General features: G+C 39.0%; 1 protein-coding gene across 1 annotated transcript; it reads left to right on the top strand.

The window, feature by feature from the left end:
- The first annotated feature begins 14,036 nt into the window (after positions 1–14,036).
- On the top strand, positions 14,037–25,011 carry opn8b (opsin 8, group member b). The gene is made up of 5 exons (XM_088403634.1): positions 14,037–14,068; positions 16,396–16,594; positions 20,799–21,092; positions 21,699–22,027; positions 23,091–25,011. Exons 2-5 carry the CDS (start codon positions 16,498–16,500, stop codon positions 23,415–23,417), a joined length of 1,047 nt encoding a protein of 348 aa, XP_088259760.1. The 5' UTR covers positions 14,037–14,068; positions 16,396–16,497; the 3' UTR covers positions 23,418–25,011.
- The last annotated feature ends 2,260 nt before the right edge of the window (positions 25,012–27,271 follow it).

Genomic DNA, 27,271 nt, shown 5'->3' with positions numbered 1-27,271 from the left:
AAGCAACCGGTTCAATGGATATGAGAGACAAGACAAACAACACTGCCCTCTAACGGTGACAATGAAGAACACCGTTTGATCAACCACATGCCTTTCACCAATTTCACATAAAACCAAACACAGAATTGTATGCATTTTGGCCGTTTCGTTCATCTCGCGGAACAATAAAACAAATACAACTCTTCAATATATAAATAACTATCAAGACAGAACACTGTGTCGGTACGTGTTCTATGAGTAAACACGTTTATGTTGTCAATGGAGATGAGCAGTCTGTGGCGTCAAATTTTAATAGACGTTTGTGCAATTGAGGATTTTTGTTTAAACATTTTCTCACGGCATCTTTGTGAAATATTGTATTTTTTCCAGTTACTTGGTTCATATTAAAATGAAAAAAAAAGCCTTTGTGTATCCAGTCAGTTGTATTTGTTCCTGAATGTACTTTAATATTCATAGTAGCTGACAAAAGGCAATTTTCTTCAAAGTAATGACTGCCTGAAACAAATTAAAAAACTGGGTGAACCAAAATTGCCTTCGACTAAAGCAAAACAAAACAGGGGTAATTGTTTGTGGCAATAAAGAAAAATAACATGAGGACATGGTCCTTAAAGGCTTATCCATGCTTTTATCTCCATTAGATGTGATTGCTTGTAATGGTCTTCTGACCGGACTCCCTCAAAATAACATCAAACAACCTCAACTCATTTGAAAAAGCACTGCTTGGGTTCTTACCAGAAGAAAGCCATCACAACATTAGTCCCTTCTCTGGTTTCCAGGTAGCTGCGGAATAGATTTTAAAATGAGGTTACTGGTCAATAAAATCTCGAAACAGTTTTAGGCCATTTGTTCTTGAACGATTTTAATTTTGGCAAGTTCCTTTTATTTGGTAACAATTTGCTTTTAAACGTACTGCATGCATTTGTAAGTGTGTTAAATGTTAAAGAATGGAAATAAAAAACATGTTTTTAAAAACCAGATTCAATTAAGCAATAATGTAATTGACAGGTTAATCAAGTGGAAAATAAAACAACTAACAGAAATGTAGTTTGAGATCATACTGTCCATAAAAAAATAAATAAATAAATAAAAAAAAAAATCAACATTTCCATCAGTCCCCCATTCAGGCAAGTAAAGCTCCATTTGCTAATTGCTCATGCTTAAATCCTGTATAACGTTTTGTATTTTGATAATTGCTATTTGTAATGATAATTAATCATATGTACACGATTCCTCTCAAAACAAATAAAAACACATTTTTAACTCAATAAATCACAATCAATATCACCGTGATTTTGCAGTCTATTATTCTGAAATCTGGCCGAAGGGTGTCGTAAGTTGTACTTTCTTTGTAAAAATGTTGTCATTTAAATGTGTTTGTTTGTAGATCCAACAACTTGTGACAGTTGGATGACATGCTAGCTAATGTTCGTTCTTATCTTCAGCCTGTTATATGGTACCGCCTTGTATGCGTTTAGCTCGTAAGTATTTCTCTTTGCTATATGTGAGCATTGCAAATGTGTTGCATTGATTAGAACTCATTTGCATCCAATTGAGTTTGTGATTCAGTTCTATGATGGACTTAAGGTCATTTGTATATATTTTTGCACTTTATATTCAATTTTGGGTGTTGACCGGTCCGTGGCGATAAAAAGTTTGGGGACTACTGTTCTATAATATTTTGGAGGAAGGCCCAGTTGCGTTTGTTATCAATCCACACGGTGTCAGAAAATGAATTTTTTAAAGGTGTTAAGCTTCAAGTCGAGTGTCAACTCCTGTCAGTTTTCCAAATATTACAAATTAGCACAATATGCACCCCTTAAATGTCATCATCCAATTACTTCCTAATTAGCATACAAGGGTGCAAATTAGAAGCCATCTGACACTCTTCCTATGCACCAGTAACACATGTCACATCCACTTTGGCGATGTCTGTGAAGTAGGCCCATGTCCTTGAGTGGGCATGCAATATATTCAACCAAACTGTCTTCATCTCCTATCAAGTCTTTTGAAGTCTTTCTCAATGACATACACTGAGAAGGCGCAAGGGAATTTATCGCCGCCCCACAGCAAGATGTGCAAGGCAACAATTACAAAGAAGCGTTTGTTGATTGTAATGGCTTGATTTTCAGAACAGCACACAAGCAAGCTGTTAAATTAATCAATAATTATCACCATTCAGCCACGCTTTTAAAGCTAATCACTTCAAGATGACGCATGCAGTACCAAGAAAATGAATCTTCTCACCTGCATCTTTTGCTTCAAGTCACAGGTGAATGCCACTAATTTGGAATGGGCTTTTAGAGAGGGCTGAAAGCATACTGACTAAATGTTTTCTGCCTTGAAAAGGTACAGCATGGAACCTACATTAAAAAGACATCGGCTTGGTATTATGAGAGCTTAAAAGAGGAACTTGACCCACATATTTTCCTTACAATATTTTCTATACACCCCCAGCAGTCTAAACACGGCATTCGGATGAATAAAGCAAAATCCACCTGTGTTTATCCATCTTAGAGGGCGTCCATTTTGTCCCTTGCCATCCACTGAAACTGACAGTGCATCTTAGTTTGCATTACCTGAGCAACTGTGATGTTGTTTTTCGGTCAAAGGCGACGCAAAAGGTACGAAACCTAAAATTAATCCAAATTTATATTTCAAAAACATCTGAATACCATGTTTGGACGACTGGGGCCGCACAGAACTTAATATTGATCGCACTGCCTATAGATGTAAAAGATTTTGATTATTTAAGATCTGTAATTAATTAATCTTTTTAATCTCATCTAAAAAAATATATATGAACCCTCAACCAGTTTCATTTGAAATAATAGATAACATTATGCTATTGTGGCAGATGAAAAGATTGACAGATTGAGACTAGTACCTAGTGCAGGATGCAACATTTACAGTAGTTTCAACCATCAGGTGGAATGGTGTTGTTTTCTTTTGTCAAACGTATGTCAAATAATTAGACATAAACATTGACGTAAAACGTCATCCATCCACTCCGTCGCAGACTTGCTCAAACGTGGACTTAAGTCTGGCAAACATCTTTGCAATGGCTCGCTACATTGGCATCTTTGCGTGGCTGTAGTCACAGCAGAGTGCTTTGCATTTATGTAGCAGGCTCAACTCTAGCTGCTCCTGTGGGAAGCAAGCTTCCTCTTAAAAACACGATTTTTTGGCACCCACGTCCAGATCTCTGAGTTAAAAATGCATCGAAAAAGTTCTGATCTGATACCTCAAAAATAATCTCTATACCTTTTTCTCACCACGAACTGGTCAACGTGGGAAATAACATGGGAAATACCTGGCACAAACAAAAATGCTAAGGAGCAAAACACATACATAACATGCTGAAAATAAGAATGAATGTTAGCTAGCATGGTATCCGCATTGTTACAAAGAAAGTACAACTTACACTCGTGGGCCACATTTCACACAGGAAAAACGTGTGTGTAACCAACAGTGACTGTTCTCAACTGAAACCACACCGTCCTTCTTCACAACAAAATGTAATATCAACAGTGGCCAGAGGTGGCGCCAAAAAAACAGCAATCAGGCAAAACAGAGCACAAATGAACTGTTAAAGGATAAATTAAATCAGTTCCAAAACATTATTTCAGGTGTGGCCCATGCAACCCAGTACCAGTTGGTGGTGATTTCTGATTTGGACTATTAACAATTAAAAGAAAAAAAAAAACATGCAAATGAGCCCATATCCAAACAGAAATGTACATAAAGATGTATAAAGGGTATATAAAGCTCTAAATATGATGAGCTCATTGAATGTCAGACATGTTTTATTTTACGTTATTTTAAGTTATCCGCACTGGCATTCTTTATGGGTTTTTAATATAAAATGAGGTCAACTTACACTTGAGATCGACTTCTACTGGAAAAAATATGCTAATATTCTAAGGCTTTTAACCCCTTGCAATGTTTCCTTGGCCACATTCAGCTGCGCCCATTTTCTATCGCTGTCATTCATATGTTTCAGCTACTGGCAAATAATATGCAAATATGCTTGCTTTCTCCATGCAGTTTTCACCATGAGGGAACCACTTGAAAAATTTCCATGTCATTTATTCAAGACAGAAGAGTTGAGAAACAGCGGCTATGGCTTGCATGATAAATGATGCTTTCTTCTCTTTTCCTGCAGTGCGATGTGTTAAAAGTCAGTCAAAAGGATGAGACGTTAAGGGAGGTTAATTGTTTTCAGCGGCTATCGTTTATACTTCAATGGGTACGTCTGGGGAACAAAAAGATTAGTGGAAATTAAGACATAGTTAACCTGATCTTTGAGCAACTGGCGAATTAATTGGTTTTTCTTGTTGCTTGGATTAATGGCACAGCTGTTATTTTGACACCGAAATGGGGGTGACGCTGCAATATTCAAGCTAGGTAACCATTACGTTAATCAAAAAGAAACCATGCAGACATTTCATTTATGCCCATGAAATAAGCAGAGGTGGGCAACTTACTTTTTTATGCTGTTCAGTTGTTTTTCAAAGCCCCGCCCCCTTTTCATCATCGTCGGTCCGTCATTTTTTCAAGGCATAAATAATTGTAAATCGCCGGTCCGTCAGTCCATCGGTGTATTTTTGTCCAATCTTCCGCCACCACAAAAGGGCGACATTTGACAATTTATTTTTGGCCCGTCATTCGTCAAGCGCTGATATACTTGTCTGCACTCATACTAATTTCTTTTTCTGTTTTAGTACTTACACTTAAAGTTAACACCATGTCTGTGGTTCTACAGGTACACTACAATTGAAACACAACACAGTAATATAAGTGTAACACGAAAAAAAGCCAGCGAAGTGGTTTAACCCTCAGCTATAATATACCATCATGTTTAATACGAAGGGCAAGAGTGCAATTAGCAATCATGTCCACTGGATGGCATCAGCATGCTTTACATGACTCTTTAGCGCTTAGAATGAGGCGGTGGGTGGTGTGTGAGAATGGATGGCAGTCTGAATGGTTGTTGTTTTGCTGATAAAGTTTGTGTGATTAAAGACTATTTCATCTTATCATTTTTTTAATAGTTTGGCTGGTCCTGTGATTTATACTCGTGTGGCACATGTTACTTTGCCACAGTAACTGACTTTTATTTTTTTTATTTTTTTTTGCCGAAAACACTCATATCAGTGCAGTTCATGTCTGGATTCTTGTTTACACTAATGAGTGCCACTCAAACAACAAACGCGTCATTGTTAGAACATAAATTTATGTATGAGTTTGTGCGTCATCCAAAATGCTATGGGTGATAGTTCAAGTAAACCCTTTTGCAGGGATAAAATGGGTCTGATTAATCTGAGTTACCTTGGTTCAAAAAATGCTCGAGGCATTTGTTTCTTGCCCCAAATAGTAGTTTAGTGTACACGAAAGGAAAAGTCAAGCCAATCACAGCAATTACTGTTAATGTTCTGTGTGACACTAAAGTACGCAAGAAATTCTGTGAGGTTAACTCCAAAATAAACCTTACTTTACCCAATAATACATGGACTGGAATGCCTTGGTAGGCTTTCATTTTGAAAGCAGGATGTTGCAGTGTAAATACTGTAAATGTCACAATACCAAAAGATTGACGGGTTCCTACTGACAGTTGCCGTTCCTACTGATCACATTTTTTAAAAACACATTCTCATTCAAATGGGATTTTTCAGCCAGCAAATTTGTCTCCTAGACCAAGATGTATGGCGAGGAATATTTGGAGTAGGAGGAAAGCAGTGTGCTCCTGAGCATCGTTTAAATTAAGAAAAAAAAAAAGCTAATCTAATTCATATTTATTATTTATATTGAATTTCTAAAAGTGTTTTATTCATATATAGACGGAAAAAAAAATATAGACGTGATTTCAATTATTTTTCAGCCCCCAAAATTTCATTTTTATCCAAATGCTCAAAACTAAATTCAGATTTTCTGCGCGGTTTCCGAATACCAAAATTACTCAATAGTTGCATCCCTTAAGTTTTCTTAATCAACAGTGAAAGAAAAGCTTTTCTGTCGTCCAAGCAGAACTTGCTGTTTCCAAAATAAGATGGGTTTGCGTGTCTGTACATTTATAAGTGGACCTGAGTTCTGCTTTTGTTATCAACTTATACTTTGGAAACTTATAGTCTATGAAATAAAATGCATAAATTGATTGAATTTATAAATTGATGGATGGAGTGCTTGAAAAATGTATTTTCATGTACTTCAACAGTCTCTCCAACTCATCCAAGAATCATGGAAAACAATAAACAATAAAATAAATGCAGCATACAGCCACATAATAAAAGACATTTCTAACGGAACTCAAGACTTGCACGTGGGGAGAGGGGAGTGTGAAGAGGATGGGCGTGACCAGCCAGAACACGTGCATCAGCAGTGCACCTGGGCCGTCACGGGCAAAGGAGGATATACGCGATTGAACCCTTTTTATTGCTGATACAGTAAATATCTTTTGTTCCACAATTTTAATGTATGGGGCGAAAGCGGGTTTGTCAATTCTGTTTGCAAGATTGTGTACAGAAACACAATGGAAAATTATGCAGCATGTGGAGTGCATGTAAATACCTAAGAAACCTATTTGCTTGTTTATTGCTTTAATTTAGTCAGCCAGCATATGCACGATGTCTACTGATGTGTTTTCCAACACGTTCATTATTCAGTCAGTGTCAGAGGTTAGCAAAAGGGCAGTCAAATGTCTTTTTCAGTCATTTTGCTTGACCGAGCCCGCAAGGAGTCACTGATGATGGAACAAACTTAAAAGTTGCTCTCCATAGGGACACATATGGCCGCCATGAAACACTTAAATCTGACAAGATGGAGAATTTAGTCCCCAAATGTGGTAGGCATGTCTGAGTATCCCTCGCCATCGCCTCCAAAAAGGTCCCATAAAAACATTATTAAAAAGACACAGTGTGTCTGCCATTTTGGTTTGAAGTGCCCATTTAACCCTTTCACTCCCGTTGGGACAATGCATCCCACAGCTTTTCAAAAAATGGCAGTGGGTACAGGAATGGTAGCAATAAGATGAAATAGCATGCCAGCGCTTCATTACACACCTATCTACAAATTCTGGTGGTATTCAGCAACTTTTCCATACACAACAGGCCAGTGCTGGGCCCACTGTCATCAAGGTAGCTTGCCTTGTACAATTAACCATCTAGTACAGCAAAACTATATTGATAATATGTGCTATATGTGTGTTGCTAGAGGTTACACTGATTACTATGTATTGTAGGTGTTTGGGGGGCATTTTCACTTCTCTGGCATATTTATGTTATTATTAATACTATATTATATTAATATTATTATTATTGTTATTATAAAATACTGATGGCAAAAAGAACAAAGGCCAGGGCCTGTAACCTAATCTATAAAAAAAAATAAATAAATAAAATCGGTAGTGAAAGGGTTAAGCGAAAATCACCCATTTCCAGCAATCAGTCTTTTTGTACAATTACATGCATATTTGAATAGACAGATTGGTGATGTGGAATTCCATATAAATTACTCACCAAAAAGTCTTATAGATCTATTTTAAGGTATTTTTTGGGGAGGAAACATTTGCAGTTTTCATATTGCTCTTTGACGTGTCAACAATGTCTGATAACTTACCATATGCCTGGAACTCATTCAGATATCGTTGCATTTTTTTTTCCAATCAGGAAAAGTAAGGTGTGTGTTTATTGTCAGAGAAATGTATGACTAAATGTGGAAATTGAGCTTTTCTTTTTTTTTTTTTTTTTACATGGATTATTTTTAATACGTTTAAATCTGTGCCCCCCCTTTGAGATAGTATGCTTTATTATGTGGATAGCGAAAGGACATCAGAAATTTCATCAGTTGAAAAGTGGTTTTAAAAGGTCGACGTCTTTGGAAAAGATTGTCAGAACATCAAAAGAGCCTGAGAATAAGACAGCCATATGTCATAACAGCCTTTGTTGCTTATGACCTTATTACCTTTAATACCCCCACCTCCATTAGCAAGGTGAGAGAAGTCAGTGCTGGTTGCCAAGGCGACAGTAACAGAAGGAAGTCAAAAAGAGAAAAAAAAAAAACCCTTGCCTTATGTCTGTCCAAATGTAACATTAAAGCCCAAAGAACCATGTCACCCCCCTATGCGTAGCCATGCTCCATGTAATTAAGTTACTTTGACCTTTGCTTGTGTGAGGCCATGCGTAGACTCTGCGGTCATGTGACTGACTGGCTCTGTTTGATTGGTCAAATGGATTTCAATGTCATTACTAGTTATGTTGGGTTGCTTAAATGTCATGCAAAAAAAGTCTCTCTGATAAACAATAGCATCCAAGAATCGGTAGAGAAAAAGCATTACGGTTACATGACATTCTGAACAACAATTTAAAACAGAAAAGTAATCGTTGCTGAATAAAATTCTTACTCTAAAAAGTTACTTGAATAAATTGTGAAAACAGTAAAACCGAATCAATGTCGCTTGTTATTAACCACCTCTTAAAAGCACTCAGTCTTTTTAATTACAGTCTTGGTCTGTAATGAATACGTTTTCCCATTTGTTTGTCACATGAGTGGCTATTATTGCATAGCGGCGTGTCAGCTCAATCCTCAGTGGTAATTCACCACGCTATTGATTTTTCATTATTGGATAGGGGCCTTAAGTAGGGGAGTGAAGAGAGACGTTACAAGCAAATCAAGATGAGTGCGTCTAGATAAGAGGGCATTCAAACAAAAACATACACTCAAGAGTAGCATGCGCTCGATATCCATCTGTATGATGCTTTGAAGATTGGTGACCTCTGCCATGTTCACTGCTTTGTGTGAGGAGCTAGGATTTCAGTTATGGAATAGGTTAGGTTAGTAAACTAGGAGTTATAATGGATTGGATCTTAGGGGTAGGCGATAGGGTTTGGGTTTTAAGTGAGGTTTGTAGTCAGACAACACATATGGGGCTGGGATCAGTTGTTTGACATGGTTTGGTGTAAAGGTAAGAGATGGGCATTTGGGCTGGGTTTTCGGTTTAAATGTCAGGGAAAGAAGTTTTTTTTTTTTTTTCCCTTGGGACCTTTACAATCCCTTTACAAAGGATAACTGCAATGTGCTAAAAAAGCAGTTATACAGGAGTTTAATCACTAAACACTGAATCTGTCCGTTGCAGTTTGAATCACGCGCCTTCCATCTTCGGCTATTTCCGACGTCACTGCAGCCAAGCAATTCAGCGGCGAGCACTTATATCGTGCGGTTCGTGTGCTTTCGGTTTCCACAGGGTTTCTATGTGCTTCTGCTATTTAACGATGCTTTATCGTGTCGCAGTTGGTTGCACTGTTGATGAAGTGGCAAGAGTCTTTTTCTTTCTTTAGCTTCCCAAAGGATAATACATACATGACGAGTGGATCCAGAAAGTCAAATTAGGAACGCGTTAACAGTGCCAAGCAAATACGCAAAGCTCTGTGCGTGATCATTGCATTAGAGAAGCGGCACAGCATTAAGTGAGGAGTTATTTGCATGTACCGACGATTCTATAATGGTGATTGTGCAGCGACTCACAGAAAAAAAGGACATCCGTTGTGTCACATGTACTTATTTTGCCTTGATGGCAAACTGAAGTTGGTCAAAGTAAACTCTTTGTCTAAACACAAGTTGGCGAACATTAATCATAAATTCAGAGTTCAAAATGACTTACCTTAAGCCAGGTTATGTAAAAAGCATTTGTAATGTTTGCATCCAGTCAAATATGAGTCTGGATTTCACAGCTATTTCACCATATAAGTGTGAGCAACTAGGAATGGTACGAGATCTATTTTCTTTAGGCTGTTTTTGACATGGGGTACACGAGAATGCGATTGCCTATTAATTCTCTGCGTCACGGAAAAGCACTGTCAAACCGTGGTGAGAAATGAAACTTTAGCAAACCAAATAATATAAAGACGCAAATGCCTCAGTATGTTCTTATTTTGAAGTTGGTCCAGGAAGTGTGTCGTGACAAAGACTAACTTGACTCACAGGAGTCGTGAGTCAAGATGACGTTGTTTCAAAATCGTATTAAATCATTAATTCAGGTCACCGAAAAAAGACTTTCCGTATTTTCCGCACTATAAGGTGCACCGGATTATAAGGCGCACCCTCAATTAATGACATTTTAAAACTTTTTCAATCACAATATAGTAATACTCAAAGTAATAAGAATAAAAACTCAAATAATACCTCTAAACTCTTAATAGCATAATAACTGTTGATTTGACCAACCTTGTTCAACTGTAAACACACAAAAGAAACAGGTAAAGCTTACATTATCAGTTCATTCCCCATCTACAAATCCCAATCTCAATATTAATCCATATATAAGGTGCACCTGATTATAAGGCGCGCCGTCAGCTTTTTTTTTTTTTAATGGCTTTTAAGTGCGCCTTATAGAGCAGAAAATACGGTAATTACAATGAAATGTACAGTGCCTACTGCCAGCGTTTATATATGCGAATATGCAAAAATTTGCATCTAGCTAGCATTTGAGATTACCTTTCAAAGGCAGTTTAAAAGAGGCAAATTATTCGCCTTGATGCTGACAGCCTGATCGTTCCTGTTCGTACTGATCGCTTTAGAACAAACCAAGCCGACTAATTGTGTTGTAATGTAATCACTTTGTTTCATTGACCATTTTCTATGGTGAAAGAGTTGCCTAAAACTTCAGTTCATGGTTATGTAAATAAAAGAACTTAATTGTCAAAAATGATCAAATTTACAGAACCTATCATATCACACTTTTTACACGTAATTCCAAATTCTTGACAAATTGGAAATAACTTATTTATCGGATTGGTGGCTGTCACAATGATCATTTCTATACCTATATTGGGAGGTCTTGCACAGGATGGACCCTAATTAGCAATAGAGTTATGGGTTATGGGTAGGGGATATGGACACATCAAGAGTATAAAGACAGGGCAGGAATGAGCATATAAATCGAAAGCCGTATCTGAGCAAGTGTCTCGCAAACACTGACTAAAATGCAGTTAGCAACTAAAAGACGTGTTGGCTAGTTCTACCATACGCAGCAATGACACTGAACAAATTTTGCGACGATATTGTCACAATCCTCCAATTTAGAATTACATTAAAAATGTTCTCACATTCCAAAAGCATGTACGGTTAATCTGGGAGAAAAAAAAAAAGCAAAAATCCCCGGAGGCTGTGAATTGAGGGCTTCTTCCGCCCTGCTAAAGATTCCTTGACTCAAGAGAGTTTGTCTCCGTCAAGTCAGAAAGAAATTGAATGAAACAACAAACAACATATTCCCCATCACTTTCCTTTGATACTGCCGAGAAAATGGATACGAATGTCACCTTCAATTGCTTAGCAAGGAAGGTGCAACATGCTAACAAGATCACGCAGATCTTGAAAACCTTTTCATGTTCACTAACAGCCTCAAAAGCCTCCAGGGGCCAAAAAAACAAAATGTCAAGTATGAGTGGTGTGATTGCTGTGATTCACCCCCCCCCCCCCCCCCCCCCACACACACACACACACACACACACTTTCTTCACTCTGAACCCCAAGTGACCTGAAGGGTAGTGTAAAAATTTTGTAGCATCTTGGATTCCATGACTTCAGATCGCATTAATGTTTTGTTTTTGTTTTTTTGAAGAACCGTTAATAGAAAAACCTAAAACTTTATCAATACTATCAACATTTTTTCATATCACAATAGTTTGTCTAACTATTCTCTTTTTTTTTTTTTTTTTTATCCATGTAATAAGACGTCTCTTTCCCCACCACAATTGAGAGGCAGCCAAGTTTTTGTATTTGTTTGGCCGAAAGTCAACTAGAAAAGATATTTCAGAGTGTTCCCATGAACTAAGTCATGCAAACCAGCGCGGAGTGATGAATGCGACGGAACAAACAAGCCCATGCTCGCTGACTTGAAGGCGTCAAAAATCACTCAGTGTTTACGCATACGACGCAAATAAGTCATGTGCAAACCGCCAGTGCATCATGCACATTGTATTTGTATATGAACAGCTTGGCTCATTAGTTCATTTTTGTAGGGTCAAAAGGGACCCGGAGGGACTTTGATTTTTGTGGTCTTGGTCATTTTCAAGGGGTTAGATTCATTTCTTTGTATGCAGAGGTTATACATTGTGCCGAGGCCCTTAAGAAACAAATATTTTCTTTTTCCAATCAAATGGGGTTTATGAGACAATAATAACATGGTATTTGCGGGCCTCTCTTTCTTCACTTTTCAATTTGATTGGATTGATGAACCAAATGCCAGCACGCTTCAAGATGGTACTTGGTACACTCGAAATGAAATTTCATTTCAGGCTTATACTGAAGTGACCAATGGGTATATCGTGATATTGCTACAATAAATATCTAGAAAAAATAGTTTTTCTTCATAGCTTTTTGCACACCAAAAATTGTAAACAGTAGAGCTACAACTAAGCATTATTTTATAATCACATAAACTGGCAATGATTCGATGAATAGGATGAGAAAAAAGGACTTTTGATATCCATTCTTTGATTAAAAAAAATTATATATATATATATATATATATATATATATATATATATATATATATATATATATATATATATTTTTTTTTTTTAAACAGAACATTTTCATTCCATTTGGTTTGGTCCTTAACATTGGGAAATTGGAAGGCAGTTAACATCATTTGCCGAGTAAAAACAATCGTTTTCAAAGATATAATCAAAGATGTAATCTGCAATACTAAAGATATAATCTGATATAATCTTCTTTAATGCAGTGAGAGTTACTGCTGAGAAACTGAAATGGAAATTTTTAAATTATAAAAGGTATCTAAACGATTGTGATTATAGCAAATCACTTCAATTGGATAATCGATCAATTGAGTAATTGTTGCGCCACTTGTAAACTAAAAAATAAAGTAATAACCTGACAAATATTTATTTAAAGTTTGATTTATTAAAATATAAATCTGGGGAAATATTAAGAAAACAATGTATACTGATTTTAAATCGGTTTTAACATAACTTAACAAATTATCAATTGCTTGGGTAATATTTACTATATTACGTACCGCAAGGGTCAATACTTGCGGTTTTAAATAGTTTGAGACGTAAATATTGGACTTTGCGCCACATGTGAATACGACATCGCTAAACTGAGAATCAAACACTCATCGTGTTCTCATGAAAATTACACTTTCAAGTGGCAGTGCACATTAAAGAGGACAAGTAGTCTTGTCAAGCGATCTTTTAAGTTGCAAATTTGGGAGGCAACTAGGGGTGAAACAAGTCCTTGAGTAATGTGGGTGCGATGAAAAAAAACTTTTGCAACATGAAAATAACGTAAGTCTCTAGTATGCATTAATTTTAGAGAGGTTGCACAGAACATCGCAAAAAAGCACTTTCGTCAAACATGGCATAATTGCCTTTGTTGTCAGGTGGTGTGGATCATTTTTTGATGCATTATGAAAAGGAAACTATGGCTTGACACGTGGATGTGGGGGAGGGGAGGATCTTCCACTTTTTCCCGCCCAAGACACGGATACCGATTACGTCAGAGGCGGAAGTTCTTTCTGATTGGACAGAATTTGCGACGTTACTACCACCTAGCGACTTGGCATGCTTGTACATGAATTCAAAACCGCACTATGCGGTTTCATATCGACGCGACTTTTTTAAAATAAGCAAACAACGACGAGAAGGAAACTATGCGGATTGTTACATGTGGACAAGGCCTGAGTCACTATTTTGCTGCATAGCAGTTGGGCTGATCTTGGTCTTCTTTAATAGATTTCTCTGACAGGAACCCGGGACCAGAGTGTTAGGTATAGCAACCGTGATTCACTTCTCGTACCCCGAGCAATTGTCACCTATTTCACATGGGATTTCTGCAAATATAACTAACCATGGAAACCAATGACTTTGATGTGTTTTCTGTTAAAGCAATGTTAAACAGCAGCCTGGAAAAGTCTTCTTTGAACAAGGTGCTTGTGAACCCTGTAGAAAAACGCTTTTGAAGGGCATGCTGCATCACCTGTAAGGATTTTCAGAAGCTTTCACATCATATTGCAGTCCGTGAGCTGTCACCAGAAGCTATATTGAGAGCCCAAGTGAGTATGCCGTATAATAAATATGTTTTTTTTAACCCTTACACTACCAATTCTATTTTTTTTCTGGGGAAACAAAAACCTTATGGCATATATTGCTTGTTTATGCGTCTAGGATACTTGGAAAATAATTTTAAAAATTCCCACTTCCAATTAGGTTACAGGCCCCGGGATTTTTAGTCCCATCGGTATTTGACAATAATAAGACAGAGAAGTGGAAATGATCACCAAACACCTACAATCCATAGTAATCAGTGTAATATATAGTCACACACATATATATCACATAATCACTATATTTCCGCAGTACTAGACGGTTAATTTTACAAGGCAAGCTTCCTTGTTGACAGTGGGCCAAGCACTGGCTCGTTGATTTATGGAAAAGTTACTATTAGCCACTAGAATGTGTATACAGGTGTGTAATGAAGCGCTGGGATGCCATTTCATCTTATTGCGACCACCCCTATATGCTATGAAAAGCTGAGTGAAAGGGTTAAATAAGGTGAACAAAGGTGTCGTCGTGTTTTTCCAACCGAGGGGGGAGGGCGGCCCTTCTCATATAGCTATCAGCAAGGGAGGCTCACACCCCCTCTGCAAGATACTGACCATTATGATGCAGGGTCACAGCATTGCAAAGTCTTCCAAGTGGAAGCAGTCCCACTTCAGACTGAGGAGTGAATGATGGGTTCATGGTGAGAGCAATAATTGCAACACCTCCTTTGCACTCGCTTGTCTCTATTCTCCTGGCTGGAACAAGTTTGGCGCAACGCGCAATTGCAATCAGCGCAAAGGGAATTTTGCAGACAAGTGCGAGTTGCCGCTGTGGGCACGAACACAACCGACAGACAAGCAATTCTCATTCTCTCGAAATGTGAAACATTCACATATATTGACATTTTACGCAGAAAAGGAAGCAGCGATCCGTGCATGATCAGAGAATTCTCACAGCACTTCGCCAGAGTGCCAAGTCGATAAAAGCAAGGTTCCGTCAATATACACGCAATAAACTGCAGATGAAGACAGCAGGCTAACTTAAATAACCTATATAGCAATGTTCGGGAATTAAAAGGGCAATATTTTGTTGAGGATTAATTGGAAAACTAAATTCCATTTGTGTAGAATGTATAAACATTTGTCCACTTGCCGTAGACTAAAAATGACATCACGTGCACTCCTGGCTCATGTAACAACAAATCCTGACCACACACGAGCAACCCCAAAAAAAGGGTTAGCTAGGTATTATTGGTCATGACCTGAGCACATCATCTCAACAGCAGGTCGAAAAAAGGTATTAATTACACATGGACAAAAGTTATCAAAATAATGAGAAAATAGAAAGCATTTACTGCTGAAAATGGCTAAAGTTCAGTGGCTCTTTGAATAGTTAAAGATCAAACTAAAAGAAAAAAAAAAGAATAAGACAACTTGTATTTAAAATAACTATGTACCTTTAATTGAAACACATAGGGGAAATGCTGTATCGAAAAGCATCTGTCTGTGAATATTTTAAGGAAAAAAGGTATTTGAACAGGCGGTTCGGTGGGGCAGTGGAGAGCACATCCGCCTCACAGTTCAGGGACCTAGAGTTCAAATCCGTTCTTCCGGTGTGGAGTTTGCATGTTCTCCCCGAGCCCTTGTGGGATCTCTCCGCCCACACTACAAAAACATGCATGGCAGGTGTATTGGACATACTAAATTGTCCTTAGGTGTGATTGGGTGCCTAAAAGGTTGTTGGTCTCTGTGTGCCCTGCAATTGGCTGGCAACCAGTTCAGGGTGTCCCCCGCCTCCTGCTACATCAGCTGGGATAGGCACCAGTAAGCCTGTGACCCTTGCGAGGATAAGCGGCTCTAGAAAATGGATGAATGGATGGTATGTGAACAGAAATGGTGTAGCAACACAGACAGACATAAAAATCACAGAAACATTATCTTAACTCTTTGCAAAAAAAAAAAAAAAAGAAAACTATTTGCGGCATATTTACAGCAGTAACTGTGTGAAACTTCATTTTTAATGGGCTTTTCTCGCCTTCCATCCTACTTCTGACACCAAGTCATAAACACATAAAAAATCATAAAAAAACAAAAAACATTCGAGATAAAAAGCCAAGTCGATTTGATCGATTCTAAAGACCGTTGACTAGTTTATCTACTTTTATCTGCATTCTTCAATGACTTCATTTCTCAATTAAAATCTTAATTGTCGTCCCTTCCTTTGTTGCTGCCCAAGTTGGGATTTGAAAATGTTCACTTGAACTATGTTATGTGCACGGTTGGCCACTTGAGTGAGATCATCGGTTCACCGTCTCCATGGCAATGCGTGTTGCGTTTAGGCTGCTGTGAGAAAGAAGAAGAGCGAGCAGCACAGATGGATGTGACACCATCACGCGGCAGCCTCGCGTCTATCTTCTCCCACTTTTTCTTCCGCCGCTAATATGGATTCTTCTCCAACTCCGACCGCGTACGACCACTACCGCTCCACGCTATCGCCCAGCGTGGACATCGGTGCTGGCACTTATCTGCTCTTCATAAGTAAGTTCATTTTATTCCAGATTTTCTTGTGTGTAACGGATGGACTTGTGGCTTCTTTTCTTAAACTCAATCAAGTGATGCATTTTGATTGGCTTTTGCAGAAAACGTAGCTAACCCTACAGAAAGCGTTTTGCGGGAACCCAACGACATGATAGAGGCGTCCATTTGAATACTGATGAAGTGTATCAAAAAGCCCAGGAGGGGGGCATAATGAAAGAATAATGGTGGTAGAAAAATGTAACAACCACCTTTGTATTTCCTGTATCGGGTCAACAATTCACTGTCAGCCCGCTTTAAACACATTTTTGACTTACATAACCGGCTATTTACAAAGGGATTTTTGGACACGTATCGCCACCGTCAATGGCAGTTAAAGAGTTAATGACTATGGCACAAGCAGTTGTTTAAAAGGGAGTAAAAGGCAAGGGGTCTGGTGGACATGAAACGATGCAATTTGATTATCTATAGAAAATATAATATACCAATCTTACGATTCAATTTGAGACAGGAATTAAACAGGAGCGTGTGCGTGTTATACATCAAGGGCCTGGTTTACTAAAAGCTTACAAATCTTGATTAGTCACGCAAACAGCTGTTGAAGGCGATCAATTAACTGGATGCAACCAGCGTTGCGTCCGGCCAACGGGAATCTTGCCTATTTTGCACACTGTGGGAGGAGTTTAAGCAAATGGATTAATTGGGCATTCGCTATGTGATTTATCATCGATGTCTGATTTGGCATCTTTGAAGCCCATGTAATGGGGAAATGCCTTGTAAATTTGACAACAGATAGCGTTGAGAAACACCACGCCAAGGTTGAATAGGGGAAAATAAATATATAAATGTTATAACGAAGCTTTTCTGACTGTTCTCAAACACTGTGAGCGTATCTGTTGCCTGATGCCCCGAGGCCACCGCCCACTCAACTGTCAATTAAATACAAATCTTTCTAATGCCTACACAGTTTTACGTTTGAGCCGTGAATATATCCACTTAAGGCCTCTGATGACGGTTGGAAAGTATCCCACGGAGTCGTCACTGGGCTCTCCGCAGCTTTGTTTAATTAAATCAATTGGTTTTCATACTTTTTCATTACATTTCGCTTTTTAGTTTTGATTTTTGAATACCGTTAGTTTTAAAGTTATTAGATGTTAGGGAGGTTGGTTAATCCTTGCTAGCTTCATCATTTTCAAGACGGAACATTAAAGTTTTCATTCTTTAACAGATGTATTTATTTTCAAATAGAATAATGTTAATATAGTTTTTGACACATACAGCAAAAGTGGAACGCTACTCAAATGAGTAGTGTGGTATAAAAACAGAATAGAAGGTAATGTGCAAATGAAAATAATGAGATGATGAGCAAAGAAAAGTAAAAACAATTAAGATTTTTTTAAATGGTTAAATACAAAAAAGGTGAGATGGTACAGACTTGACCAGTGGTTCTCAAAAGCGATAGGTGAGATTTTAACAGGTTTTCTATGGGTATTAGTGTATATAATTTAATGCGTTTTAATTCTCTCATAGAAACGTGACATTTTTATTTTCAAATTAAAAGCAAATCAATTGGAACATGGAAGCAATTTGTGCTCATTTGTGTTATAGTGACTTCTTTTGCAAAACACTGTATGCCTTTATTTTGTTAGGTTGCATATGAATGTGCATTGTCGTTAGTATCACAATTTCCTAGCAGACGAGTCAGAAATAAAACAGATGGTGTTATGCAATATATCTTCAGGCGTTTCAAACTAAAATACGCTTACAGATACCATTACATATTTAGTTTGTACTTCTTTGCGCGTGTTAGTGTGCATTTGTTTGAAAAAAATATTTCACACTGTATTTCTGCATGTACAAGTCGACCCCGTACATGTTGACCCCCGCCCCCCTTTTTACTTCAATTTGTGTGAATTTCACATGCGTATAAGTCTACTCCCGACTTTACGCATATGATGGCTGTCCAATTAAAACACATGGTGTGTGTTATTAAAATGACAAAATTACAGTACTTTTAGAAGCATTTCTTCATCGTATAATGAATAAAATATGTTGCGTTAATAGTGAGGTGGAGCGGAAACGAGACAAGTGCAAGGCAATGTACGCACGCGCGGACGCAAATGCTGAAACTAATGATGCATCAATAAAACCATTTGAAGTTTCAATGATTTGTTTTTGTTTGACACAGCTGAATATGAATGTCATCATCTTTATTCGACATGCTAAATACAGTAGCTCCTCTCATTTAAATCCTGCACAACCTTCCTCCTCATCTTTTCGCGCAAACATCTTCGTTACTCTTCCACAGGTAGTCAATTTGGGACCCGTCCAATTTGTTTGAAGTGGAGGTCTTCACAAATTATATTATCCCAAGCTTTTTTTTTTCCCAAGTGACAACTGTGGCGAGATCAGTTGATCTTCGCTGTTTTCGCATTTTTGTCTTGAACGGACAAGTCAAGCCGTCTTTTCCTTTTCATGATGGGTCGAAGTCCGCCGCAAAAATTATTCACGCAGCCTCGTTGTTGACAGAGAGGCAACAAGGCGGAGCTTGGCGAAAGAGCATTTGAAAGTGCAAACGCGCTAAAACTAACGCAAACTATATCATATTAGGGGCATATATTATCATTCAAAGTCATGCAAATTACATGTTATTACAGATAGATGTGGGGAGAAAATTGGTCAGGTTTTGAAATACGCGGGTATAAGTCGACCCCCCGATATGGGGTTTGATATTGAGTAAAAAAAAAAAAAAAAACTCGACTTGTAAACTGTGAGACATAGTGTACCCATAAACGCATTGGTGTATTACACATGGAAACCTTTATAGAGGTGAAATAGATGGCAAATAAATATGAGAATGTAAGGCACTATACATAATGCGGTCTTATAAAGTATGACATTTGAACAATGCAGGGAAGACGACAAAGGTGCAATATGATTAGAACTGTATCATGGGAGTTGTTTTATGTTTAGTATAATGATGGCTTTTAGGACAATGCTGTCCTTCAGTGTCTGTGCAGGTTTTGTATGCTCAGCGCTCCCACTCGGCAACTCTTTGAACCGCCGAAACAAGTGCCCAAGTGCAAAGTGTCCTTGACGATGTTTGTTGTTGCGTTGGTGTAGCAGGAGCTGGTACTAACATAGTGCGAAACGCCCCTGTCATCTAATGGGTTGAGAACGAAATTTTAAGATGATAATTCATTTGATAAATTCACAGACAACAGTAATTGTATACTGTTGTGTACAATATATGCTTGGACTCTCAGTCAATTGAGCTTTGGATGGCAACCCGGTCAGCTTCTAACCTTTCTTCCAAGAATCCCCTCGGTATTCTGTCAGCGACAATGAGTTGTGCTTTAGCACGTTTCTCCGTCCCTCTGGATATTTTCGGGTTGTGCTCCCATGACAGCGAAGCGTGAGTTTCCCCGCCGTGCTCTCAGTAAATTTATTGAGTTAATTGACAAAAAACGAGTGAGTTTCCCCCCATTCTGCCGCCTGTGGAGTTTTTAATTACTTCTACCCAAGTTTAGGAACTTGCTCTCTGTCTAGAATGTTTATGTACTGCCTTTGTATCAGACTTTTTATCCAGCCTGCATGAAAACTGTCAGTTGAAGAACATCGGCTGTGTTCACGCCCGCTACGGCGCATACTGCCCATTCCTGATGGTGTGCTTTCGAAAATATCAAAAGAATCTATCTATGTGCACGGACGGGCCGCGCTCTGCACCAGACATGTGCGAGACACAAATACAGCACCCTAAATCTAACCCTATTGCAGGGGTCGGCAACCACATGCGGCTCTTTCACCCTTATGTAGTGGCCCGCCGTAGTTTGGGAAAATAAATGCCGCTTGGTTCAGATCAATTACGTGGACGGCGTTGAATTGCAGTCAATGCTGTTTGCGTGATAGGACGACATCTATAGGACGCGATGGGACACGAAACGTGACGCAAGACAGCCAATCAGATTCGAGAAGGTAAAAACAGGAAACGGAAATATAGCGCGGCCTTGCAAAATAAAATCACAAACGTCAACTGCATGTGAAAATCCGGTGCCGTGTCGCTCCACTGGAGAGAGCGACATCTATTGTGATAATTTATCAAATACAGCGAAACGTGAAGATACGGTCGCTTCCGTGCGGGGTTTATTCTTCATATTGCGAAAATTACTTAGCACCCCTGCCCTAATGCTTTGTGTGTGTGTCCCAGCCGTGTTCTCCATCGCGGGCAACCTGCTGGTTCTGGTGATGGCCTTCAACCGTTCTTCTCGCATGAAACCTCCCGAGCTCCTGAGCGTCAACTTGGCAGTGACGGACCTCGGGGCGGCGGTCACCATGTACCCCCTGGCCGTGGCCTCGGCCTGGAGTCATCGCTTTGTAGGGGGGGATGCCACCTGCCTGTACTATGGTCTGGCCGGCTTCTTTTTCGGCGTGGCCAGCATCATGAACCTCATGCTTTTGGCCATCGTGCGCTTTGTCGTGTCCTTGGACCTGCAGTCGCCCAGTAAGTAGCCCGCCACGTCGCACCGGTATATAGTGAACACCTAATTATGTGGCGGTTCATATTTATACTCGAGTACGGTACAGGTTTTGATGTTTTTTTTCATTTATCATAATTTTTAGAGGCGTGACATGAAAATGGAAGAGCGTGAGAGGATGCATGCTTTGCTTTTATGCGGTATGCTAAACTTGAGTCATTTCTGTGGTAAACAAGCTCCTTCTCACATATCCTTTTTGGATATCACCCTACGTTTATTAAAGCTTCCGTCGGAGCGTTTTTGTTAAATTTAAGTGAGATTTTAGAAATCACTTTCTTAGCTATCAATCTATGAGATTGGACATAAATTATTAATAATGAGTTTCACCGCATATTTTACCGTTCTCCGACTGTGTCTCTTGACACCCACGAGACGTAGAATATAAAATGATACACGAGTGCCGACGGTGCCTTCGATAATCAGGTAGTAGAAGAAAAAGCTCATTTTTCCTTAGCGCGAGACCACGAAAGGTGAACTACATTATAACGATGGAAGATTGTATATTCTTACTCTATTTTCATCTTTTTAATGTATAATGAAGAAATTCATGTATACGCTTGTATATTACCCAGAGGACAAGGTGAGCTGGCGTCAGATGAAGCTACTGTGTTCGTGGTCTTGGCTGTACGCCCTGCTGTGGGCTCTACTGCCCATCTTGGGGTGGGGCCGATACGGCCCCGAGCCGTTTGGCCTCTCCTGCTCGCTGGCGTGGGGCCATCTGAGGATGGAGGACTCTTCCTTCGTGGTGGCCATGTTCTCCTTCAACTTGGCTTTGCCAGCAACCGTCATCGTATGCTGCTACTTCGGCATCGCCATCAAACTCTACGTCACCTACAGAAATCTGGTGGGACACGGGCGACGTGTGCCCAACGTGCTCAAACTGCACCGCAGGCTACTCACGGTCAGTATAGTCTGAATTTTGTGTGTTCTCTTCCCGTACACCCGCCAGTGGCAGTTCTTGATCCATTTTGGTGAGGGGGGGAACAGAATTTTATATGATTGCTACTAGGGTCGAACTATATGGATTTTTTTTTTTTTCTCCAAAGGCCAAAGCCAGCTTTTGGCAGAAACTTATTGATTGTTGGGCCAAGTAATTAGAAAAAGATTTGATTGAATAAAATACTATTTGACTCCCTCCTATGTACTCAGACATTGATTATACGTGGATTGTGACAATTTGCAGACCCATTCTCTGTGAACTATAAAAATTTTGAATGACGATTAAATAAAGAAAAAAGATAAAAGGATATGATTCCATGTAATATTTGTAAATGTTACCATTAGTTGAATGTGTCATATTTACCATTTGTACATGATTTATGTTGTATGTTTGTATTTTATAATTTTTTTAAGCAAACTGTAACCTGAAAACTAGAGACAAGCGAATCAATTCATCCATCCATTGGCTTAACCGCTTACCTTCACAAGGGTCATGGGCTTGCTGGTGCCTATCCCAGCTTTCTTTGGGTAGTAGGCGTGGTACACCCTGAAATGGCTTCCAACAGGGAAGACAAAGACTATCCCCACTCACGCGTTCAGGCCAATTTCCGAGTGTTCAATGTACCTATTAGAGTACCCAGAAAAAAGACCATGCCAGTCATGGGGAGAGCATGAAAACTCCACAGAGGATGGCCGGAGTTGTAAACCAATCCAGAGGACAGACTCTCGATTCATGCAAAGACGTGAAGTTGTGTCTCACGAGAGAGAATTGGTAAAAAAATCGCATAGGTCTTTTAGACAGAAATCTTACTCCACAAGGTACTATAATCCCTTTTTGGCACACTCCTGATACATATTGTATATACATATATTGAACTTTTTTCACGCGGTCAGATAGAGGAGGGTTTTGAACCAGTTTGTAAAGTTTGATTCCAACTCCATTTGCGGCTCTGAAAATACTCATACGAGTCAATATCTTGCCAGATTTCTGCGAATCTAACGAACATTCTTTCCCTTCGCCTCAGATGGCGGTGATGATCAGCGTGAGCTTCATCGTGTGCTGGTCTCCATACAGCATGGTGAGCTTGTGGGCTGCCGTGGGGCCCGGCAGCCCCATCCCGCCTCAACTCAGTCTACTCCCCTGCATGTTTGCCAAGAGCTCCACGGCCTGCAACCCCATCATCTACTACATTTTCAGCCAGAGCTTTAAGCGTGAAGTCAAGCGACTCATCCGGTGCCGGCCCGGATGTTGCGGCGCCGAGGATGGCGAGGATGCCAGAGGTGGAGGCGGAGGAGGAGGGGGAGGGTCCACTTTGGGATCCAAGGGGGCAGCAGCTACCACACTGGTTTGAGGGAAAACTGAGAACTGGACAACTTGACTTTGGAGCGGACAGCAAGAGCGAAAAGCGGATATTTCCCGACACCCCCAATGAAGTGAAAACAATGACCGGAGCATGAATATATTTTGGGCCCGGAATTATTGATTTTTTTGTTCAAGGCTTTAAGACCAAACATGATGGAACTGGAAATTCCAGTCTGCGACCTACCCTTGCACACCTGTTGACTCGCTGCAACGGAAAAACTGTGATCCCTGCTATTTTTAATGGTAAATGTTTTGACGCGCCACATTTTAGGTTTTTTTGTTTACGTCAACACTAATTGTGACAAATGTCAGGTCAATGAGTCAATTAAGTATTAATATTATTTTTCAGCTGTCCAAGACATTTCGGGCGCGTTTTATGCACCAGCATACAACAAATTAAATCAAGTGTTTAAGAATACCACTTACCATTAAGATGAATGTTCTTGTAAGTAGTCAGAGTCCTGCACATTTGATTTGTTTTCAAACAGTATAGCAAAGTCTCACACGCAGTAAGAGGTCAGGGGTGCCACAGGAAATTGTCTGGAAAAAAAACAGTTAATTGAAAATATGTCTTTGTTTATTTATCTATGCCAGCACCAATGAAATGCTTTTCTACAAGATGGCAAAAGGTACATTTCTCATGCTGCAATTCATGGAACAGGCCATGGATTCCTGTGATATTAACTTTGCCTTCAATTAAACTGGCCCAAATGTCACATTGATTAAGCTGTGGGTTAAATTCATAGTTTGTGTGATATTTTTGTTTGTGAAACGGATATCTCGGCTCGGTAACAGGTGGGAAACTGCTCTTCGATAGACTGCAACGTTTGTACCATAGCCAGGTTTAAAAAGTAAAGACAACTGCAAAATTTGCCTTTACATGTTCAACGTGCCCAAAACCAGTCAAAGAAAATCTGGGTAATACTTTGAAGGTTTTTTTTGTTTGTTTTAATGGAATTGCTTTTTTAATGGAATTGCACAAGCAAAGTTTTGGGCAGCTTTGGTTTAATCATTCAGATGAAAATAAAACAGACACAAAAACTATGGCCAGTGAGAATGCATCTCTTCATAATAACAATTAAGACAGTGAGATTCATTTTTTAGGTGATAGTCAACCCCATAATTTTCTTGTACTGTATGTCCTATGCAGACCCACTAGTTTCACCACAGCATTCTGATTCATAATAACATTGCATTTGTGGAATATGAATTGAGAAATATTGACAAGCTGAGGTGGGATCGGTCATCGCATAAGCCCTGAGCAACTGTAATGTCATGTTCAGTAGATAGCAAATGGCAAAAAACTTCCGCCTCTCAACCTTTGTGCAGTGTTTTGACCATATTTGGATTCTCTTCTTCCACATCATTTTCACAGTATTTCAGCCAAAGGATGGTTCAGCCCTAGTAGTGTGATATAACTAAGTGGACGTGCCATGTTGAACTCTGACATGTTGTGACCATCTGAGAGAAAGTTCAGCTTCCTAATGTCTTCATTCAATGCTTTCCACTTGATGTGAAATGCCTGTGATGCAAAGATCAAATGATGGACAAAATGGAGAGGTGACTTTATTTTAAGAGGATTTCACTGTGCTTTTGCTGTATTTGACAATAAATGTGAATTTTTGCAAGTGATTGTTTTTTGTTTTTTGTTTTTTTTTTAATCAATATCCGGATTATTTATACAGGTTTGTCTAAGCAGAAAAAAAAACACCAGTGCATCTAAGTGACTGAAAAATGCTGATCCTTATTTTATCACAATTATACTTCATGTGACAAAAACATGACAGAAACACATCCTTTTCCCTGGGGTCATCCACAATTTCTTAAAGATTAATTGCTCTTTCATTTTGCTTTAATCAGCCGCGGTTTAGAAGTCTAAAGTGCCCACGTAGGCCAAAGCATTATTGTAGTACTCGTACATATCAAATTAGTCTGAGATGATTGGATGGTTTAAAGCAGTGGTTCTCAAAGTAGGGTCTGAGGACCCCTGGGAGTTCTTGGCCTGACTGCAGAAGGTCTGTGAAATAATTTTGGTTATTAATAAAAAAATATATATTTGTGTTCATTTCAGTTTATTTGTATTAAATTGTGAACACATTTACAATGCTTCCATTATAAATTCAAACTATTTATTTATTTTACAATGTAATTATTTTGAAATTTGTCAAATAGACCCACGTAAACATCAAGGAGCTTGACCCACGCTCCCGCAAGACCTCTTCCATTTATTTAGCCATTTGCATTTGTAAGACTATCCGCTTCATCTAGTGGGATGAAAAGACAAAAGAAAAGCTGCCTACACAAAGATATTCACATTGAACTTGCACAACAAGGGCGCTTATGTTTAGCTTGAAGGGACAATATATCAGATTTAGACTGGTTTTCATTAAAAACTCGTACATTTTATGATTATAAATTTAAAAAAACATGCAAGGAAATGTTTTCTCAACAACCAATAGTATGTTTGAAATATAATGGTAGGTCTAGTTATTTGAAATGATATTACATGGATGTTGGTGGCACTACTCCGGATGTCGACCTGTCTTTAATAGCTACGGACAGCCAGAGGAGGAGTGTGTATTGCTGCATTTATCCAAATGCCCCCAAAGCTCCCACGGGTGCATGCGAAAATAATCCCTTTAAATGATGTTTTTGTTTTGTTTCTGCAAACATATGCAATGGGGGGCCTTGGAAAATGTGCTTTCCTAAAAGGCATTGACGACGCCAAAAAGTTTGAGAACCACTGGGAACTATGTGGGTTCTTAAAGATAATTGATAATAAAATGAAATACAATTGTTAACTGTATAATATATAATTAGCTGGGCTACATTCCTTGAAATTGTCATGTTTATTCATGTTACCAAATACGAGATTTTAATGGTTTCGTGTGGCGTTATTTGGAAAGTACAATCAATTGAAAAACGAAGAAAGGAGATCAACTTACCTAACGACACCGAGAAAATAATTTTAGTGGGGTTTTCCATGACTAGCGATGCAGCCTTCCACAGAGAAAAAATAATAACACAACAAGATGTATGTTTTCAAGTTTACAAGAGAATTTTTTTGTTTGTTTTTTAACCTTCAATAACCCAGCTAAGATCATTATCGGCTATCGGGGTCAACTGGCACACAGGTGCGTGTGCCTTACTGCGCACCTGAGCATGATTGACATACTGTCATGTCGTCTGACGCATCAGTAACAGTGTCTGATTGGCGAGTATTTTCACGTCGTGACAAGCAAGACAAAATATATCAATATCAAAAACTTAAAAAAAAAATCTCATTGTACTCACCAAACGCTAACGGAGATCCTGTTTGTAAGCTAAATTCTACTCATGCATACTAACTATGTAAGCGCTCAAACAAACTTTCTGGATTGAAATACGCCAGACAGCAACAGCGTTGGTCAATCTAGTCTTATAAAGTCTTTTTTTTTTCTTGAAAAGCGCACCTCGATCATGAATTTTTAATCATGGTCTGATACCGCCTCGCATCGTTAATCAAGCTTTGATGGACACGGCGCACAACCAATCAGCAGCTGCACGTGGGTGAACCAATGAGAGGATACGGGGAGACAACGCTATAATTTACAAGATGGTGAAAAAATCTCATTGGTTGATAGAAGACCCAGCGATTTCATTGAGTTTGTTTTGTCAAAGCCTGCACTGGAAATTTTGAAGGCGTAAGACAATATGTGCATGGCAACACATCGGTCTTTGCTTTTGATCATGTTTAGAGCTGCAGAAAATGCCTTGACGGGAAACCACGGATATATAGACACACACACACACACACACACACACACACACGCACACACACGCACACACACACACGCAAATGGA

This window comes from Hippichthys cyanospilos, chromosome 20 (assembly GCF_059441005.1).
Source record: "Hippichthys cyanospilos isolate Australia breed blue-spotted pipefish chromosome 20, RoL_Hcya_1.0, whole genome shotgun sequence".
NCBI classification, from domain to species: Eukaryota; Metazoa; Chordata; class Actinopteri; order Syngnathiformes; family Syngnathidae; genus Hippichthys; species Hippichthys cyanospilos.
Note: the sequence above shows the minus strand (reverse complement) of the source record. Positions and strands in the feature narration are given on the sequence as shown.

Coding starts and splice junctions, on each gene's coding strand:
- opn8b (XM_088403634.1), top strand. CDS start 16,498: ATGGATTCTTCTCCAACTCCGACCGCGTACGACCACTACCGCTCCACG. Junction 16,595..20,798: donor CACTTATCTGCTCTTCATAA/GTAAGTTCATTT, acceptor TGTGTGTCCCAG/CCGTGTTCTCCATCGCGGGC. Junction 21,093..21,698: donor CTTGGACCTGCAGTCGCCCA/GTAAGTAGCCCG, acceptor TATATTACCCAG/AGGACAAGGTGAGCTGGCGT.